The following is a 21,447-nucleotide window of genomic DNA, read 5'->3' as shown; positions in this document are numbered from 1 at the left end:
AGACTCTTCGTGAAATGTTTGTGCAGCTATTACACAGTTCTTGCATTCGAAATGAATGCAAGCTTATTGCAGTGGGAATGTTTGGCCCATTTCAGTACCCAGAGCACCCTACAAACTTCTTGAGCACATAATTAAATTTCACCTTGTTGCTTTCCGCGAACCTAGCAATTTTTTCAATTCATCAACAAGGATCCATAGTTTTTTATCGTGCGAAACGTACCTCCTATCTTCAACTAATTATGTATTTAGCGATGAAAAATGCTAACATAGTTGTGGACTATTTTTTTTTATTTTGCTAAGGCGTTTGACACTGTTTGTAATCACTTGCTGCTATTTAAACTCAGTGCTCTCAAAATTTACGACCAGGTATTAGGCCGAAACAAATATTTCCATTCCAACGGTAGCCAGTATTTCCCAGTCAATGATTATGATTTCCATAACATCTGGAGTACTTCAAGGTTCTGTGTTAGTAAAACACGTCGTTCGGCTAGTTGCTGCATTGCATTAAGGGAAATAGCCCCAGCCAAAAGGACACGCACACTGGGAACTGGGAACAAGACAGGACAGAGGCTGTACGGAGAACTGCTTATTTAAGATCGGGGGTCAAATATATACAGGGCACTAAGTCCCATGATCATCCCACAATCACCACACTACTCAACCTTTCGTTGTGAAAGAAATAATTTTTTTATTACCAAGACCGCAATCACCTTCTGTCTTCCATGGTACTCCACAGCTACTTTGCCTAATCTCAGTGCAGAAAATCTTTGCATAATCAGGTAATCAATGCAAAAGTAGAGTCGTTACTGAAACAAGAAAAAAAGCAAAAACGAAAACTTTCCCGCCTAACAAACCCAACATCAAGCAGAAATGAATTTCACTCTTCGAAAGGAAACGTGACTGTTTCCTATCAAGGCCCTCATGATTATGAGAGAGATTGCATGAAGGCAGCTTCCTTTCTTCGAAGAGTACCACAGCAGTCGTTTCAAAATGCTTCGCTCGTTTTTTTCCGATCAGAAAGGCCTCAAGTACTTCACGAGCCATCTTATTGCGACTCCTGCTCAGAATCCCGATACCACCAAGTACCGGCTCACGTTTTCACTTTTAGCAGTGAAGGGGCAGATGAGACCCAGTTCCATTTTAAAACAATTTATGGTGCTCCCATGTTCTACAACACAACCCAACACAACACAACACAACACAGCACAGCACAGCACAGCACAGCACAGCACAGCACAGCGCCAACCGCGCAGTCCGCAAAAGTTTCGCCATGCCTCTTTTCGCAATGGGGCTCCTTTCGCCCGATGCGTGCGCCCAGTCCACTCGGCTTTCATGGCGCTGAGAAACCGACAGGTACGTCATACCTGACCGCAACTTTTTTCAGGCTGCGCCACTCTGTGCGTATAGGGGACCACTTGTGGTCGCCTTTGTCCTGGCTTGGCTCTGGTGCTTCTCCCCCCCCTTTTTTTGTAACAGAATCTCTGCTATTGCAGACATGACAGAGCATGGGAATTCCCCCTTTTGAAGTCTGTCAGGCCGAATAATAAAAATACCCTCAACCATGTGAGCTTAAGACTTGATCAATGCGTATTCCAGGCAATGACAGGCGATAGCCCTCTTGTCTCTCTTGGAATGCGTGGAAACATACGGCAGAAATTCTTTGTTTACGCTGGGAAAATGTGTTCCTTTTTATTTTTGTTGTTTTACTGTTAATGACTCTGTTTTTAAAATGGTTGCCACCGCTTTTCCATTAAAGGGTTTCTCTCTCTTTCTCTCTCTCGATTTGGACTGGAAACGGAAGAAAGAAGGTGAATGCGGTCTTAGTAACAATAAATGACTTTTGTTATTTGTTCCACGACGGGTTGCTGAGTAATATGGTGATTGTGCGATGGTCATATGTCACTGAGGGCCCTGTATATATTCTAGCCCCGATATATTGAATAAACATCTGGCAGTCCAGCCTCTGTCCTGCCTTCTTACCATTTTGCTGTGTGCGTTTTCTTTTGCGTGGTGTAAGTTCCCTCAGTTCTGTGTTAGGTCCTCTCTTGTTTCTAATTTGACATTCAATGGTCTATCTAATGATGTTATGTCCCATATAAAAATTGCGTGCTATATCGTTAATTATTAATCTCTGCGATGAAGAATGCTTACAGTCTGACTTACAATTTCTTCATGGCGCAGCGACTGGCTTATAATACTTAACGCTACTAAATGAAAATGCATGCGTATTCGTAGGCCCACTCGCGTTAGCAACTCTCGCTATCTTCCTAATAACGCGCAGTTATCGGCTGTTTCATCGCACAAATATCTGGTGTTCACACAACACAAAACCTGTCTTAAAAAATGCCCGTTAACTACGTATCTAACCAGGATGGCCTCACACTCGGATTCTTACGCCCCCATTTCATACCTGTAAACAGCTCCGTCAAGCTTCATTTGAATATGAAATCAAGAAAACAGAAACTAGAATATACGTACTCTATTTGGGATCCTAATCAGTCCAATTTAATCAACACTTTATGTATATGTTTATGGGATTTAATGTCCCAAACTGACTCAGGCTAAGAGGGATGCCGTAGTGAAGGGCTCCGGAAATTTCGACCACCTGGGCTTCTTTAACATGCGCTTATATCGCACAGTACACGTGCCTCTAGCATTTTGCCTCCGTCGAAATTCAACCGCCGTGGCCGGGATCGAAGCCGCGTCCTTCGGGTCATCAACCGAGCACCATAACCATTGAGCCACCGCGACGGCTTAATAAACACTTTAGTACACGTCTAAAACCGTGCTGCTATCTGCTGTATTGATTCAAGTTCCTCTCGAACAGCAAGCGTGCCTGCATTAATATGAACACTTGGTTTTCCGGTTATTTCTCAGCGCCATAAATATTTTCGCTGATGCCTTTTCCACAGGATTTACTATACTAACCCTATTCTTAAAGATCAATTTCTCCTACAACTTATATATATACACGCATAGATCCCAACTTCAAGGTAAGGATCCCGCACTGTCGACCAGCATTTGTACAATTCATTTCTTCCTCGAAGTGCAAATGACTGCAAACTCCTCCCTGCCTTCATCGCTACAGTCACCGACGCCGAAAAATACAAGAAAACCGCTGCCGATTTTGTATGCATTTCTTCTCTGTAATACCAAATAAATAAATAAATAAATAAATAAATAAATAAATAAATAAATAAGTAAATAAATAAATAAATAAATAAATAAATAAATAAATCCAAGGGTTCCTGCGATCACTTCGTTATAGCCGTTGCTTGGTTACAGCCGTAAGTGACCTTGACCGAAAACGTCGCATTGCATACGAAAAGGCTTACGTCCCACTGTTGAGACCGTGGACAACCTTACTGGGCCACCGATGTGTGCTAATGGAGCCCTCATCACGCAGAATGAGCGCTCCAACGCAGCCGAACGTCGGGGCAGACAGAAACCGAATATGTCAGCATCGCCAACGCGCCTCTGTTTCTTTTGTGGGGCGCCGTGGATTCAACGTCTAGGAAATGGGTCTTGGATGAATAATGTCGCTGACGATGGGGAGAAACCTGTCCAGATTATTTAGCCCCCTTTTCTGGGCACTCGAGTTGATCCGGGCTGCTGTGACATGGAGCACGCGGCGGTGATTTTTTCAACTCTGAAACTATGCAACTATGCATATTTATTTATTTAATTTCTTTCTCTACAGAGAAAATGGAGCAGGGGCTAAAGGCACATCGCCTGACAGAGGCTCCTGCCCCAATAGTAAAATTCGGCATTCAGTGTACACTGGTCACAAAAATAATAGGTACAATGCTTAAACACATGCACATAAATTTGTGGTCGAACCAAGAATCAACATGATATTACAAATGAATATAAGAAATGCAAAATTACTATCTACAATGAACTTTATGCATCTGCATACACAATACGGACACACCTAAACATGCGTACAGAATATAATGGACAATAAAAGGTATTTACACTTTGGCTTGCCAGAAACGATATCAGACAGCGGGTATTATGACAAAGAAACGGGTCTGCTTAGTAAATAAGTTTTCACAGATTTCTTAAATATGGGTAGTTGGAATTGAATCCCGCCCTCTACGGTATTTAGCAAGTAAGGAACTTAAAAGCTGTGGCTCTGTCTTCCACAGTTCGTTCTGGTGAGGGGTATTCTTCTTCTTTGTTTGCGCATGGTGTACTTCGATTTAAGATCTGTTGTGCAATTTATTGTTATTAATATGTTGTAATAATTTGTAGTGGTATATTTGGGTGGCAAGAAGCATCACATGTTTAATAAAGAGCTTGTCTGCTTGAAGGTCGACCGCATAGTTTTCCTTGATAGTTCTCAAATATTCTTAAAATCTTTTTTTGCAAGACCAGTAATTTGTTATAGTTTTGCGCTGTAGTTGTTTCCCACACTAGTCCACAATACGATAACTTTGAGAAGAGAAGTGCATAATACGATGTTTGTTTTAACCATAAGGAAATAAGTTTACTTATTCTGTATATACAGCTCACAGTTTTTCCTTGTTCTGCAGCTAAGTCATTTACATGCGTGTTCCAGGACATATCATTTTGGAGCCATACCTCCAAGAATGTTTAGGCTGCGACCTCTGTAATCGTGTCTTGCGGTGAAGTATTACAATATTAGCACTAATTGGCTTGTTTGTGGGTTTAAAGGATGGCTCCATTCGTTTCTGCGTGGATTACCGTGCCCTTAACAAGATAACCCATAAAGATGTCTACCCGCTGCCTCGCATCGACGGCGCGTTGGACTGCCTCCAAGGCGCTGAGTACTTTTCAAGCCTCAACCTCTGCTCAGGATATTGGCAAATCCCCATGCACGAACGAGACAAGGAGAAGACCGCCTTTGTTACCCCTGACGGTCTTTACGAATTCAGTGTGATGCTTTTCGGACTGTGCAATGCCCCGGCCACATTTTAGCGCATGATCGGCACCGTGGTATGCGGAATGAAATGGACGACCTTTCTTTGCTATCTGGACAATATTATCATCTTTTCGTTCGACTTCTCCCAGCACTTGCACCATCTCAACGAAGTTCTCACGTCTCTTGCGAAAGCCGGTCTTCAATTAAATACCAAGAAGTTCCACTTTGCCAGCAAGTCTATCAAAGTACATGGCCACGTCATTAGTAAGGCCGGAATCCGACCCGATCCTGAAAAAATTGCCGCTGTTCTCAGTTTTCCTCGCCCTCAACGCCTGAAAGAACTACGAAGTTTCCTGGGCTTATCGTCCTGCTTCCGCCGTTTTATCCGTAATTTCGCATCCATAGCGTCCCCACTCCACAACCTGTTTACTTCCGAGGCGCTTTACTTGTGGTACACTGAGTGCGAAGAGGCCTTCCAAGTTCTCAAGCAGGAGCTCACTTCAACGCCTGTGCTTCGCCATTTTGATGAGGCCGCGCCAGCTATTCTTCCTACCGACGCCAGTGGACAAGGCCTTGGCGCTGTTCTCTTCCAACACAACGAGGCGTCCCAAGAGCAGATTGTTGCATACGCCAGCCGTTCTCTTACTGCCGTTGAGCGTAACTACACTATCACAGAGAAAGAATGTCTCGCCGTTGTTTGGGCTATCCAGAAATTTCGTCCCTACTTGTACGGCCATCATTTCACCATCGTCACCGATCATCACCCGCTCTGTTGGCTGTCTACATTGAAGAACTTGACCGGCCGTTTGGGTCGCTGGGTGCTACGTCTTCAGGAGTACACCTTCACTATAACCTACAAATCCGGGAGAAAACACCTCGACGCTGACGCCCTCTCTCGTTGCCCGTTCCCTGATTCCCAGACTCACGCTGCGGCCCCTTCGACAACGTGCCCTTCCCTTCAGGCGTCCCAGCTCCCTCTGGATTTTGTACACGTTGCTGTTGCACCACTCGACGTCTACACCGATTTCCCCTCCCATCAGCTGGCTGATCTATACTGCCGCACAATCATCGCTCGTCTCCGTGGTCATTCAGCGGCACCCAACAGTCGGTCGCGCAGGCAGCTTCGCCAGTTCAGATTTCAGCACGGCACACTCTATCGCACCTCCTACCACCCTACAGGTCACAGGCGGGTTCCCGTTGTGCTTCGCTCCCTTCGTCTTCAAGTTTTGGGGGCTTACCACGACGACGCCTTTGCCGGTCATTTAGGTCACCTGAAGACGTATGACCGTGTCAAGAGCCGCTACTTCTGGCCTGGGATTTCTACTAGCGTCGCCAAATACGTATCCTCCTGCGTGTCTTGTCAGCGTCGCAAGCGGTCAACATCTGTTCCTGCCAGCCCCCTACAGCCTCTTCCCTGCCCATCCGTGCCTTTTGACACCGTCGCCATCGACTTGTTTGGTCCCTTTCCTCTTACGCCAGCCGGCAACCATTGGGTTGTCACCGCCATTGACCACCTGACGCGGTATGCTGAAACAGCCCCGCTTCACTCCGGTGCCACTTCTGAAGTCGCCGACTTTTTCTTGCGTGCGATAGTGTTGCGCCATGGTGCTCCTCGTATCCTGATTTGCGACCGTGGGAAGACATTTTTGTCCCATGTGCTTGAAGAGGTCCTCCGCGCCACCAACACTATCCATAAGACATCTTCTAGCTGTCATCCTGAAACCAACGGTCTCATCGAGCGCTTTCACCGCACATTGCCTGACATGATATCTATGTACATTCGGTCTGACCATAAGAACTGGGACAACATTTTGCCCTTCGTCACATTTGCTCACAATTCCGCAGTTCAGCGCACCACTGCAGCTACAGCCCTTTCTTCTTAGTTTATGGCCGTGTCCCATCCTCATTGCTTGATACCGCCCTCTTTTCTGCGCCCGCATCTCCGTCTGCGTCTCTGGGCGACGAGTTCCCTTCTCGGATGGCCCATTGTCTCCACCTCGCTCGCGTCAACACCGAAGCCGCTCAGCAAGACCGCAAAAAGCGCTATGACCTGCAGCACCGTACTGTCTCCTTCAGACCCGGTGATAAGGTCCTCCTGTGGACACCCGTACGCACGCCTGGATTGTGCGAAAAGTTTCTCCGGCGCTTCATCGGACCTTATACTGTAGTCCAGGAAACGTCTCCCGTCAGCTCTCCCGTCAATTTTTTGTCCTCTGCTGCCAGTTCGCTCGCTACCCCAAAAAGAAGAGTGAGCATTAAAGTCCTCGACTGCCAGGTATGCTTCTGGTAGTTGTTCAAAAAGGTCTTCCAGATCTTGAATTCGTATTGTGAGGTTTAGTGGGATGTACAAAGAGCATATTGTCACTGTTGTGGCTGATGACTCTGACCGCAATGGCCTCGAATTTTGTTTTTAGATATACTTGTGCTTGGACGTCACTTCGTGTCATGATTGAGACCCCACCTGAAAGTCTATCAGCTTGTTCTCGGTCTCGACGGAACGTTTTGTATTTTTTTCAGGATTTTCTTGTGCCGTGGACCTAGATTGGTTTCCTGGAGACACAAATCTATAGGTAGCTTTTGGTGTGAATAACGCGCTACACACTAACAAAACGACAACTGGAAAAACGGGGGACACAGTACAAGGTAGCATTGATCCTATTATATAAATCTGTTATGTTGGTGTAGTTTTTTAAAAGACGTCTACAATTCCACTGAACTAAAAAATCCATATTTGTGTTTTCCGGGATTAAATAAAGGGGTTATTTATCTTCTCGGACAGTTTTCCGAGCTTTATCCTTCTTTGCGCGCTCCAGGGTGGTGTGCCGCCCCTGCAGAGCGGATCTTCTGGGGCTTGCATCCACCACCTCGCTCGAGGAGCTGGATGCCCGCGAGGATGTTCTGGGTGTAAGAAATTCAGGCCTCCTCTGAAGTGGAAAAGAGGTCTGGTTGTTTGCCACCCCAAGGTATGGAGGGACCTTCTTGGTAGAAGACAGGGCAACCTTCGCTGTCTTTGCCAGAGGCTTTGCCTTGGCAGTGGCCGAAGCCCGGTGTGGTGCAGCGCCCCCACGCAGCACATCGGCGAAATTCGTTTTCGCTGTTAATGAGAATGCATATTTAGACGAGTTGGTATGTATTCATTTTGGGCAGAAACAGCGCGAACGAACGAAGGACCGAGCATGATGGTTTACGGGTATTTAACATCCCAAAGCGACGCAGGCTATGAGGGACACCGTCGTGAAGGGCTCCAGAAATTTTGACCACCTGGGGTTCTTTAACGTGCACTGACATCGTACAGTACACGGACCTGTAGAATTTCGTCTCCATCGAGATTCGACCGCCGCGGCCGAGATCGAACCCGCGTCTTTCGGGGCAGGAGCCGAGTGCCGGACCTTGAATGAGGAAGCACACAGACAAGCGCTGTGACAGTGACATTTGGAGTATGTTCTTTCTCAAAGCTATATGTCTTCGTGCCTCTTTAAACGAGATGCCTTCTTTGGTCTTAAGAGTTATAACTGTTTCTCGGTCTTCCACGTCGGGCGAGCCCTTGAGTATCCAGGTGTTCCCGTGCATTGGAACTTCACAGTTTTCGGAATGATCATCTTTAGAGGCGCATTTGGCACATGTTTTGTGGCTGCGACAGCTCTGCGAGCCGGGACCGAACCTTTGGCTGTTAAGCATTGTGTAGGGTTAGGTGTCTCACACTTATTTTAGAGGTAATTAACCGACTTCAATTGAGCCAGGGAGAGTACTTTGCGCAAAAGTCAAGACTATGTGTTTTGTCAGGATTTCTTTGTCTTCTTTTTTATTTTGAATCTATGAACACCAATGACGTTTTGCACAGGAAGAACTTTCATTTGTTTTAGTGACGTTGAGGAAATAATTTTCTGAAACAACACCACGGACAGTGTATAGCGATCGGTGAGCAGTGATAGAGACAGTGATGCCCCTCATGGACATGTTTGGAGTTTGGAGTGTTGAGCATTATCTCTGAGTTCGAACAAGAGGTCTCCACTTGCCATTTTTGTAACCTTGTAGCTTAAGCCTAAGGCACCCGTAAGACATTTCTCAACAATGAATGGACAGATTATTCTAGTGGACTTTTCTGTTTCTTACTATGTATAACATGAAATTCTGCGAAACTTTGCCTGTTCTGCAGGAACTGTTGGGTGATATCGGTACGCCCACTCTTGAGAGGGCGATCATTTGACGAAGCAGGGAGAGCCATAGAATATGTATGTTTTTCGGCTACGATGCCAGCCACCCGCAATGGAGACCAATGAGGGGACAGGAACTTCCTATAGCAAGCCCTGCCCGCGCCAGCCCTGCCCAATCCCTGCCGATGCCAACCCAATATGACGAAGCGCAGTGTAGTCCGCCACACAAGGTTTACCCTAGCCGCCAGGAAAAAAGAAAAAAAAAACAAAGAAAGGATGAGGAGACGGGGAAGTTGTAAGAAAGAAGATAGGAAAGTTAAAAATGAAGGGGAGGACAGGAAAAGGCGACTGCCGATTTCCCCCGGCCGGGTCGGGCCGGGGGTGCCGTCTACGGAAGTTGGGACCAAAGTGGTGTGTCGTCTCCGCCGAGGTGCCTTAAAGGCCCAAACGCTCGGCATCGCCTCAACCACCAGGATCGCCTTTCCCCCGGACGCGGCTGAGACACGCACGGCTAAGCGCGGGTGCTCGGGTCCGCGGTGACGCACTGTTCACCATCATCCCCCTGCGGGGATGTCCCTGCGGATGCTCAGGAACCACTGGTGTCGCAGGAAACTACAGCGTTAACGGGATACCGAGGACACAAGGCGCAAGAGTAGACAGGACGAAGGAAGAACGAACACGGACAACGCGATTCGTTCGTCCTGTCTACTCTTGCGCCTTGTATCTTCGAGCCACGCACCAACTCGCCCAACAGTCGATTCTTCTGTACTGAGGGCTAGATCTTATTTCTGTTCCTAGTAAAGACTGATGGCATGACTCTTGCTTGAGTGTTGGACACATTTGTTGCTGAAAAAATTGTATTTGAATATACATTCTTTTTGCCCGCACTCGATTCATACTCATGATGGCGAAGTCAAAAAGTACTCCGTGATTCCCAGTCAAAGTGAATGGCGGTGCAGCCTATCCCCAGGAATCCGCGAAAAAAGTAATACCGTCCCTGCAGTTTGCTCGCGAAAGCAGCCGCTGGCGGTGATATCCGTATTTCGTTTCGTGACCATATCTAGTTCACACAAATGCTCTTTGCTCAGTGAAAGTGGCTTCTTCGGCATTATAATGCCATCATATATCAATGCAGGTCAACTTCATTTTGCCCTCAGTGTCCTTTCAGGCTAGCCGAAAAGAAACAATACTTCGGAGACGCTGCTAAACATTGGATACATTTAGAGCTTGAATTGGACTTTAAACGAAAGAATAAGCCGATTAGCTGAGCCACCTCTTCAAAAGAGTGTGCGTGTAGTTGGGATAGTTTGTGCCGATTCAAGAACACGAGGAGGAAAGAGCGCGTTCACACGAAACAGAAGAAGAGGCGACATGTTGTTTCTTGTGTCCTGTGTCAGCCAGGTGTTCTTTTTTGGTTTTTACAACGTCCCAAGAATACCATCTCTTCTGAATTGCATGCGACGGTTCTTGTTGAAACATGGATGTCAGAAAAGGGCATCTTTGCAACGTGCGTCGTAAATTATTTTCCCTATGCATTGAGCTGGAGATCGCTGAACATTTTTAGTGCGTTAGCAGTAAGAACTACGTTCTCCGAAATGGCGGCGGCGTGTGAAGCCTCCACCCTGGAGAAGCGCCACCCACCCAATTCCATCCTCAAGTAGGCTTTCCATACAACCTACCTCCATCCAACGGAGTGGACCGTGTGACGCCGAAGCAATGCCCTCAGAGAAGTAGTGAGAGAAGCCGCCACCCACCCAACCCTGAAATCGGTTGACTATTGAGATTCGAAGTTAGAACATTTTATGGTTTTGCTTGACAGGGACACTTATTAGGGTCTGAACACGCGTTACGCGGATTCCATTTCGCCGACGTCAACAGCGCGTGGACGCATAGCACATAATCGCATAACGAATCGCACAAAGCTACGAGAGAAGGCATGCACATCAGATGGCTTGCGCGCGCAAGTTTTTTCACTGCGGGGCACGTTAAGCCTCGCCAGCAAGTGCTGGTAGACTGACCGACCACCTGCGCAGGATTTCCCCCTGCCATGTGCAATGAAAAAGCCGGCGATAATGGACGCTTCCGCAATGTACGATTTACGGCAAATAAAGCAGCGAGCCTTCCAATAACCCGCACTCTGCGCAGAGCACAATGTGAGGACCACAGGCGTCAGCGCCGAGACCCCGCATTGCGTGCCGCCGAAGCGGTCGCAAAGAGGATGCGGCGTTAAGACCCTGTGGTGAGTGTCGCCGACGCAAGGCAAGGCGGCTTCAATGTCAGGACCCCGCCGTGCGCGCCGCACAAGCTGAGCAAGGAGGCGTCGGAGGGAATATGCGAAAGTCGAAGGAACCACGAAGGCGTTTCCCGGGACAACCCGTTTGCTTATGGCGGGAGCGCCTGCCGCTCCACAACGACCTTACGACATTACCATTGGCTTGCGACTTGACTCTGCTAGAGGCGTTTCCGACCGCTGACTTCACAGCATTCCAGTTGCGTACCACCTGTCACTAAACTTCGCGTTATATTGCCGTAACTGTGGCGTGAATTCCAAAGCATGATTTTGTATGGTGTTGTGTTACTGTGAAATGTACAGATATGCAGTGTATTATCGATACACCACGATAGTGCCTCGTTATCGACTGGGAGGGCTGCATTTCGAATCTTCATATGTCGCAGGATTTTTAAATTATATTTTCTTGCAATCTTCTGTGGGCGTGGTTGACCTTTAGGTCAAATATTAACGCGACAGCCTTAAAGACCCCGTAACCCAGAAAATCCTTCGCTGGCGTTTGCAGCGAAAATCACGAGCATGACTCTGGGAGGAGGTGACAAGAGAGCAGCTTGGGAAGCAGGTAAGCCATGTAGGTCACGTGACCTTGCGGCGTCATCACAGCCTACCCACCGAACGGTGAGCAAACTGCGCACCGTGGCAGGTGGCAGTTAATTTAATGATTGGTGGCTCGGGAAGAGCAACCAGGGTCTCACAAGGCCCACCGCTGGGAGCACCTGTCGTCGCAGGACAGTGGCGCATCGCATAACCGCTGCACCACTGCGCCAGGAGGGGTATGAGGACTCCCACGGATCTATGAATGTAAAGTATATGGTTTAAAGTGGTTTAACGTCCAAAAGCGACTCGGGCTATGAGGGACGCCTTAGTGAAAGGCTCCGGATAATTTCGACCACCTGTGGTTTTTTAACGTGCATTGACATCGCACAGTACACTGGCCTCTAAAATTTCGCCCCCATCGAAATTCAACCGCCACGGCCGGGATCAAACCCGCGTCTTTCGGGTCAGCAGCCGTGCCCACAAACCACTGAGCCACCGCGGCGGTCTAATGCAAAGTAGAGAACGACCTTCTGCATATATGGCAATTCACCATACACTATTGCGTCATACCCTTAAGGCGGAGATTAAGTGTCTCCACCAATTTTTTGATAAGAGCGCTGCCCCGAAAAGCTGGACAGGTTGCAGTTTAGGCGTATTGGTATTACAAGAAATGACAGTTGAAACGCACAACGAGACGAGAACGGTAAAGAAAGACAGGTAAGATACGAGCGCTAACTTGCAACAGTTTGCGTACCTGAGATACGCAAATTTTTGCAAGTTACCACTCGTCTGTTACCTGTCTTTCCTCACCGTCCGCATCTTATTGTGTGCTTAAACACTCATGTCTGTACACGTGCTGGCCTCGTTACACGTTGGGATTGTGTACCACAGGGAAGTATGCATAAAGACGAAATGCACTGTAAGCACCACGAAGAACAAAATAGAAGTTTTGCACTTACCATTCGATTGATCATCCGACTTCAAGGAGAGCTCAACTGAGGAATTACTCCAGCAGTCCACGACAACATACGAATTCGGATCCACATAAACTATACCACGAGGGGCAGTGTAGATAGCGTTAAGAAAGCGTACTGCTATATCACTTGGTTTTAACGGGTAGCAGAGCGGCACCTGTGGATCCCATTTTCCATCGATGCACCGAGCTGTGCGGGGCCCTTCGAAACGCACCTCCCCAACAGGTTCACAGTGAAACACGAGCTCGGTTCCATGCTCGAAAGGGCCTTCAGGCGTCACGGGTATGCCCTTATGGTAAGCCTTGAAGCGGCTGTGTTTGTTCTCCAATTTGCAGACCTTTCTTTTACGGTTGCTTTCATCCTCTGCAAAGAAAAAGAAACAATCTTTTGTTAGTTCACTGCCAAATTCTCTCACATTGGTATGTGCGATGTCTGAGGTGGTGAGCAGCAGCAACAACAAGAGCAACAACCGTCAAAAAAACAACAGCAATAACGACCCGCATATATATTACAGGTAACTAATGGTAAATAACGAAATAAAAGGCAATAAATTAGTTTTTAGTTTATAGGAGTTTAGCGTCCAAAAGTGACTCAGGCTATCAGAGACGCCGTAGTGAAGGGCTCCGGAAATTTCTACCACCTGGGGTTCTTTAACGTGCACTGACATCGCACAGTACACGGGCCTACAGAATTTTGCCTCCATCGAAATTAGACCGCCGCGGCCGGGATCGAATCCGCGTCTTTCGGGCCTGCAGCCGAGCACCATACCCACTCAGCCACCGCGGCGGCAAATGGAAATAAATGGTCGAGTGCAGTCATTTGCATAAACGTCTTATTCTACGTTGAATCGGACAGCGCTAACTCGGACAAATCTGGACGGAGGGCAGAGAAACAAACAGGAGGAGGTGCGATTCAACAAGTTGCGATTCAACAGGTCGCACCAAATGTCCTCAGTCGTCGGTGTTTTACTGTAGTTTGTCTTTTGTTGAAAGAATTTCTGTACATCTCATTACAAGAAATATATATATATATATATATATATAGCAGATAAGTTAAAGGAAATGAGGGGCCCGTTTGACAAACTTATGAAGGGAGCCAACAGTCACCGAAACCAAGGTGCATAGGGGTGCACAGCCAAGGTGCGCAACCAAGGTGCACAACCAAAGTGCACAGCCGTCGCCGTAGCCCAGTTGGTAAGAGCACCGGACGCGATATTCGAAGGTCGTGGGTTCGGATCCCACCGGCGGCATGGTTGTTTTTTCTGCTGCTTTATATGTAATTTTATTTAAGCGATTTGTTAATCTAAGTACTATAATATCCCACTGATAAGCACAACAGATAAAAAAAAACATTCCCCTATGCACCTTGGTTTCGGTGACTGTTGGTTCCCTTATATATATATATATATATATATATATATATATATATATATATATATATATATATATATATATATATATATATATATATATATATATAAGTGGGTTGCGTTGGCTCTGCAGGATAAAGGTTTAAGAGAAGTGGGCACTCCTACAGGAACACATTTATTTATCAACGTTTCGACCGCGGTGCGGTCTTGTTTGCAGCTCGCTCTAGACCACACCGCGGTCGAAACTTTGATAAATAAATGCGTCTCTCTGTAGAAGAGCCCACTTATCTTATATATATATATATATATATATATATATATATATATATATATATATATATATATATATATATATATATATATATATATATATATATATATATATATATATATTACCGACTAATTTGTCTAAGGACCAAGTCTGTGCATGCGCCTCAATAGTGTCCCGTGGTGGTGACAACGGCGTGAACAATGAACGATGCAGAGTAGCGTAGCTTCAATCTCTTTACTAAGCGGACCTGCGGCCACAAAGAACTGAACAGCTCGACGGTTGCGGTAGGAACAAGCGTGCTCGGCGGCCATCGAACAGAATTCCTGGTGCTCTCAGCCGCGCTAAATTTATAGCTGGCAGGGAATTTTCTAGATAAGGCACCAAAAGCGACTACAATAATCTGGAACTATGTGGAACCATATGCGCGTGGCTGCTATCATTCGAGATGAATCTGGTCGCATCTCGCGTCACAAACTAAACGATAAAGCCGAGTGCCGGTGTCTTTGAACTGAACAGACAGAGTACAAAGCTTCGCGGCATTTCTCCGCTCTCAAAGAAGCATCGGCCCGATGCTTTAAAACGATAAGAAAGGTGGTAAAAAATAAACCCGGATACTATGAAATAAACACCAAGAATGTAAATACAAATTGTTATTTAACGCGCCTAATACGCATTTTCAAGGCGCACTTCTTTTTAGCGCAGCACATACAGAAGACAAGGCAGGCGCAGGAATTCGGCCTTGAAAACATGAACCAACTACCCGCCCAGCAAGGACTGCTGAGTTAATACGGCTTGCGAGGCATTACACTGGCAACTTCTTGTCGTGCGCAGCTTTGCTGAGATGCTGTCATACCACCAGAGACGACTGCACAGTCCAGTTCAGCTAATCGACGAAGATCCCTCTGCGGGCCAAAATAGCGGTGCAAAAGTTTTTCACTCAATCCCTGGCGGCGGGTGTCCAAAGCCAGGCTCGGTTTGCTGGCTTGTATTCCGCGTGGCGCCTTCGTAGGTTGCAGCGTCTTTTCGTAGTCAGGCTTCCTCTTCACGCAGAAGGTAGGTCGCGTAGTCGAGGTTGTATTCTTCGGTGATGATTCTTCGGAGCGGCGTCGATGTTGTCGTTGGTCCCTCTGTGAATTAACCTAAAAGGCGTCATATGGATTGTTTCCTGTACTGCGGTGTTGAGGCGAAGACGACGTAGCGAAGAATGGCGTCCCAGGTCTGGTGTCCGGCGTCCACATACTGTACATGACGAGCATGTCGGAGATCGTTTTGTTTAGACGCTCCGTTAGCCCATTGGATGACACGCAGTCGTGTTTCGGTGGCCGTCCCACTGTACTGCAGGATGGCTTGAGTGATCTCGGCGCAGTTCCTCTGTCCGTAATGAAAATTTCGGGGGCACCGTGGTGAAAGAGAACGTTTTCAACTAAAAACCTGGAATCTTCTGCGGCGTTAATCCGGGACAGGACTTGTGCTGCGGGGTAACGGGTTAAGTAGTCAGCTGCTACTTTTATCAACTCGTTACCGGATGCCGACATGGCAAAAGGGGCCACGAAGGTCCATGCTGATCTAATAAAACGGCTTTGTTGGCAGTTTAATTGGCTATAGAAATCCTGCACATCTCGTGGCGATGTTTCAAGACGTTGACAGTTACAACTTTTGACGTACTGTGCGACGTCAGCGGAAAGACAGGGCCACTAATATTTGTCAAGAATCCGGCGGAGGCTGCGAGTAAAGCCGAGGTGCCCAGCTGTCGGTTCGTGGTGTAAAGCCTGCAGAATTTCAACTCGAAGTCTGTTAGAAACCACGAGGAGATAAGCGGCCTTGTTGGGCACGAGATTCTTCACGCCGATCCTGCTCTGTAGGCAGAAGGAGGATAACCCACGCTTGAACACTGGATGAGACGAAGAAGTCCTGCCTTCCAGGTACTCGAAACGGTAGGGAAGGTCGGGGTCTGTGCGTGATAAGTCTAATGATAAGTCTAAGGAAGGCGTCGTAATTGTGTTTTTGAGACGCGTCGACAGGGGCTCATGACTGGCAGTCGGTGTCGGAGTGCTTGCGTCCAGACTTGTAGACCACGCTAACGACCAATTCTTGAAGCCGTAAGCTCCATCGAGTTAGCCGGCCGGAAGGGTCTTTCCAATCGGCAAGCCAGCACAGCGCGTGGTGATCACTGAGAGCCTTGAAAGGCCTGCCATACAAGCCGGAATTTCGATGTGTCCCATCCATTGCAAGGCACTCCTTCTTTGTCGTTTGGATAGGTTGCCCCTGCCTTTGACAAAGAGTCGCTGGCATACGCTATGACTCTCTCGCGGCCATCAATCTTCTGCACGAGAACTGGCACCTAATGGCCGCTTTACGATCGTTTTTGAGCCGCACGCGAACGCGTCTTTACGACCGTGAGCACGGGCCGAATGATGTCGAACATTCATATAGCAAAAATTTTGAAAATTAGAAAATTGTAAGACTGTGTTATGGAAATATTTCAGGTAATAGTACATTCTTCTGGCATGAAGCAAAATCTTTGTTTTAAATTGTTTCCATCGATCACATCGAACAGTTAAGACTGCCATAGAAAACCAATGGGGAACACTTTTGACGATCGAAAAAACGTTCTTAAAAAATATACATGACTGCCGTCGGTTGATCTGCGGATATATTTATTGTTATAGTAAAATCTCACGTGATGCAAAAAATTGCGTTCATAAACGGTTTCCCGCTCTAAAATGCTTTTGTCCAGGATTGTTGGGTATGAATGGGGCAGCTGCCCATGAATGGGGTCCACCAAGGCGGGCCAAAGTGGCTAACTTCAACTTTCGGGTGCACGAGCGGATGGTCGCATCGCATCTATTGGCTGCTGTCCCGTGACGTCCCAGGACCCACCTCCTGATTTTTACCTGTGCACGATGGCCGCTCGCAAAGCGATCTGAGAAACCAGGCCTAGATGGTAGTAGCTGTGCCGAGAAACACATAATATTGGCCGCATGTAGCAGTTACGAGTGTTGACGGCGACTTCGAACTTCCCCGTGTGCAAGTGTGGCGGGCGACAGTTTCCCCAAGTTCTTCTGTCGCCGTCTCACTGAGTTGACTGAGTAGCCTTCAAACCTACGCAAGACATACACAGCGGCGGGGTCGCGGTGTGGTTATTTGGAGCTGTTTGTGATTGTTACAAGTGTTCATTATTCCCGCGAGGATAATCGCGAACAGCAGCAAAAAACAACTCCCCAGGGTGAATTTTCAGTGCATGCAATAAGGTTTACAGCACAGTGACGAGTGCGAGTGTAGTAAAAGTGATTACGGTCGGAAAGAGTGCTTTTTCGAAAGTTAGTAAAATCGTCTGCAAACGAATATTACATTTGAAAAACTCGCCACGCACGCCTTGTTTTCCCAATGTTGAAATGAACTTCGAGCTGTATGGCTAGTCGCATTCGATGCGATGGTTGCAGTGATCGCGAGCACAAGTCATTCCTGCGACGTAGCCATCATTGATATTGATCGTGGTTCGTGTTTGTACTGTGTTAGAGAACCGCTGCGAGTGCGACGTGATCATTCTGAAAGCTGTGTTTTGCGTATGCAAAAAGACCTCGGCTGCATGGCCGCTGAGCTGTTCTCTGCCGGGGCAACAAAAGCGTCGCCACCATTATGCGGCATTGTGCTCTATAAAGTGCATTTGGCTACTATGGGTGGCCGAATTACCATGGTCTGCCGGCGGCACTGTGTAATCTGTGCGAAACATTGGTGGCATGGCGGCTGTCACTTCGGGAGCGTCTTTTTTTGTTTCCTCAAGGCTATGATGGCCTATATCCGCAATAATTAATTGTGTGACGAATTCAATGGATCGGACTTCCCCTGTATGATATGATGGGCTGAGTTAAAGCAGTAGTGTTACGTTTTGGTTGTGCCATATGTTATCACCAGATCACCTCTTCAATGTTTTCAACGCCAGCGCATATTGCTCTAGTGACCTGTTTCTGCCACAAAATTGTCCACGCCAACGCATGCAGCGCACATCTCTCTGTCACTACTGGCACATAGCTCGAAGCACGAATATTAGATTGATAGTAGTATTTGTTGGTGAAAAAGACGATGTGAAATAAAGAGCGCGACAGTGTGTTGTGGTTTAACACGAGGCGTGTTCGTTTCTGCCGACAGCATGGGGCTCTCGTGCACTGGCAAGCCAAGATGATCTGTTCGCCCCACTGCGGATCAAATTACAGTCGCGGATGGTTATTTGATTTATTTTTATTTATTTATTTCGCTTGGGACAAACTCACAAACACCGCAATATATAGCTCGGTGTTTACCCATCGGAATAGTATTTTTACCAATAATAGATTTATATTAGGAAAATTACGCCAGGAGGCCATCCAGAAGCTTGGCATGGTATCCGGCTTGAGGTTCAGTGTCTTGCGCTGCAACGTGACAGCAGTACCTTGGATAACCCATTCATCAATACGAACGATGTCACCGATGTTAAATATTCTTCACAAACGCATACATGCAGGTAGATGAACGGAAAGTTTCCCTTCAACTGCGCGGTTTTTTAGTGCGGTTCGGCCCGCTTCAACATCTCGCGCCGTTCGGTGTCACTAGGAAAGAACAACTTTCATTGCGTTCCTCTGCATCCGGAACGGCAGTCTGACGTACTAGACAGTAGGTCTTCAGCATCCTTCTAGTCGCAACATGCAGCACGAAGGGCAAAAGCTATGTGCCCATCCGTCACGATATCAATCATTGATGACAGCCGCGCCCTCATAGAGCACCCAGCGCAGCGGCACGTTCGCCCCCGTCAACGCACATGCCGTGTTTTTGCGATTCGAGGTCCCCCCTGCGATTTTAAGCACCCATACCCTCTTTAAACAGTTTTGAAAAAAAAAAGGTCGTACGAGAACCTAAGGAGCCCCTTTTTTGAGAAGAGCGCGGAGCCATGCCAGCGCACGTCTCTTCTACTTCTTTCACCTGTACATATTCATCAAATTGAAATGTATATTTCTTGTAAAACTGAAATATATATTTGACTTTATATTTAAATGATAAAGATTCAGTTTGCTTGAAATGACTTGGAAGCTGCCAAAGCAAAAAGCCAAATCGCCGCCCACTTTCACGGATTCGGCGTTATCGACGGTTCAGAGAGGCGCCGGGAAATGCTGGCTGATGCCCTGCAACGAAGCAGGTGGCATCTCAACTCACTTGAAACACATGATGGCGGTGAGCCAAGCCACTGTCCTTGATGGCAACGAATCCTTCCTGCCGCGTGAAGTTCAAACGCGGGGTCGCATGCATACGTGCCCAAAAAGATGGGCGCGACGATTCCATCTCCTAGGGGACGGCCATTCTTCACGGGAGGAAGGTCCGCTATACGACAGCCATCTGCAGGGAGAAAGAAGACCACATAAGGAGAAACGGTCAACTGGATCTGTGAGCACTCGACTCGTGCACACTCCATTGACACAGATGTTTTTCTTTTTCAGAGAGACAGACAAGAGAGGCCTTTCCCTGGCCTCCTACTCCCTACGCGGGAAGGGGAATAAAAGGAAGGGGGTCGCGACACACTATAATCACTCCAGGCGACTGTGCACATTGAAGAGATTCGAGGTTGACCCGACTTCTACTCTTACCTGAAGCAGTCGTATGTGAATTGTTGTCCTGCGTTTACAAGAGGACGACACGCGCAAACTGGCAATGATTTTGTAGCGAGAGATGCATCTGCCATGTCCCCCGAAACCGACGCGAAAGTCTGTGCGCAATCATGCGGTCCCTCGTGCACGTGCCTCTCGCTGCGTTTGTCGCCTTCTGGTGGAGGCGCGCTCACCCGCGATCTAGCGACTATGCGTAGCTCTTCCCAACGATCAGGTGACCAGCCCTTCGATGCGTATTATACCTCGCACCTCATGCAACCTTCACTGTCATCGGGTGAAACGTGCGGTAGGAATTAATAATAATTGTTTTTTTGGGGAAAGGTAATGGCGCAGTATCTGTCTCATATATCGTTGGACACCTGAACCGCGCCGTATGGGAAGAGATAAAGGAGGGAGTGAAAGAAGAAAGAGGTGTCCGTAGTGGAGGGCTCCGGAATAATTTCGACCACTTGGGGATCTTTAACGTGCACTGACATCGCACAGCACACGGGCGCCTTAGCGTTTTTCCTCCGGTAGGAAGACACCGCCAAACTCTTCGAAACGCCTATAGCACGCTCTGTGCGCGTCTGTGTATGGGGCTGTAACTGGTTATAAGGAACGCCGCAGAAGCAGACTTACACGTGGTGGACAGCTGGAACGTATAGTGAAGAAAGGAATTAAGGAAACGATGAAAGGGGCAGGGATGTATAAAAAAAACATACAACGTCCAACTTCAGACGGTTATCACGCTTGTTCAAGCTATATGGTGACATTCACAACGTGCGCAAAATTGGCCTAGTTTTTGAGTATTATTTTATTTTCCCGATAATATCCTTCCTTTAACTCTATGCATCACTGAATTAACCTCATTTCTGGCGAGAGCAATGGTGGTCTTATTGCGCAAAAAAAAATAAATAACCGGAGTGGAAAGGTGTGGGGGGGGGGCATGAAAAGGGGCGCGTTTCGAAAGAAAGCACTTACCGCGGCACCCTGGAGGTCACGTTTCATTACTGCTATCTGTGTGCTCCTCCTGCTTGAATACTGTTTTTTTATCAACTCTTTACACGACCTACAGGCTGTTGCATAGCTCAGAGCGCCTAGGCCGTAATTTTAAAGCGAAAGATTTACTTGCGTAGCGGCGCGGATTTCGCCGTGGGGTTTAGTTTGACCTTCATTTGACCGGAGCAGCACCGCTGCCGCCGCCGCCGGCTTGGTGCATGCGCTCTCCGCAGCTGGGTCACCGCCTAGCCGACTACGTCACTCGCCGCACGCCTGGCTAAGAGGAGCGCCGCGCCGGCCTAGTCAGTGCAAGCTTGTCCATGCATGAGAGTGAGGCCGGGCCCTCTTTG

The 21,447-nt window shown here is 47.5% G+C and overlaps 1 protein-coding gene across 7 annotated transcripts in view; it reads right to left on the bottom strand.

The window, feature by feature from the left end:
• The window catches only part of LOC144114394 (sushi, von Willebrand factor type A, EGF and pentraxin domain-containing protein 1-like), a 226,465-nt gene that overhangs the window by 49,960 nt on the left and 155,058 nt on the right, over positions 1-21,447 (bottom strand). For 6 of the 7 annotated variants that reach the window (XM_077648114.1, XM_077648119.1, XM_077648121.1 and 3 more), the window contains 2 exons: positions 19,671-19,850; positions 12,829-13,206 (listed from right to left, as the gene is read on the bottom strand). In XM_077648114.1, the coding sequence (XP_077504240.1) occupies positions 12,829-13,206; positions 19,671-19,850 (558 nt within the window). The remainder of the gene's footprint in view (positions 1-12,828; positions 13,207-19,670; positions 19,851-21,447) is intronic. The other variant, XM_077648117.1, reaches the window with a different exon arrangement.

This window comes from Amblyomma americanum, chromosome 1 (assembly GCF_052857255.1).
Source record: "Amblyomma americanum isolate KBUSLIRL-KWMA chromosome 1, ASM5285725v1, whole genome shotgun sequence".
In the NCBI taxonomy this organism is placed as follows: Eukaryota; Metazoa; Arthropoda; class Arachnida; order Ixodida; family Ixodidae; genus Amblyomma; species Amblyomma americanum.
Note: the sequence above shows the minus strand (reverse complement) of the source record. Positions and strands in the feature narration are given on the sequence as shown.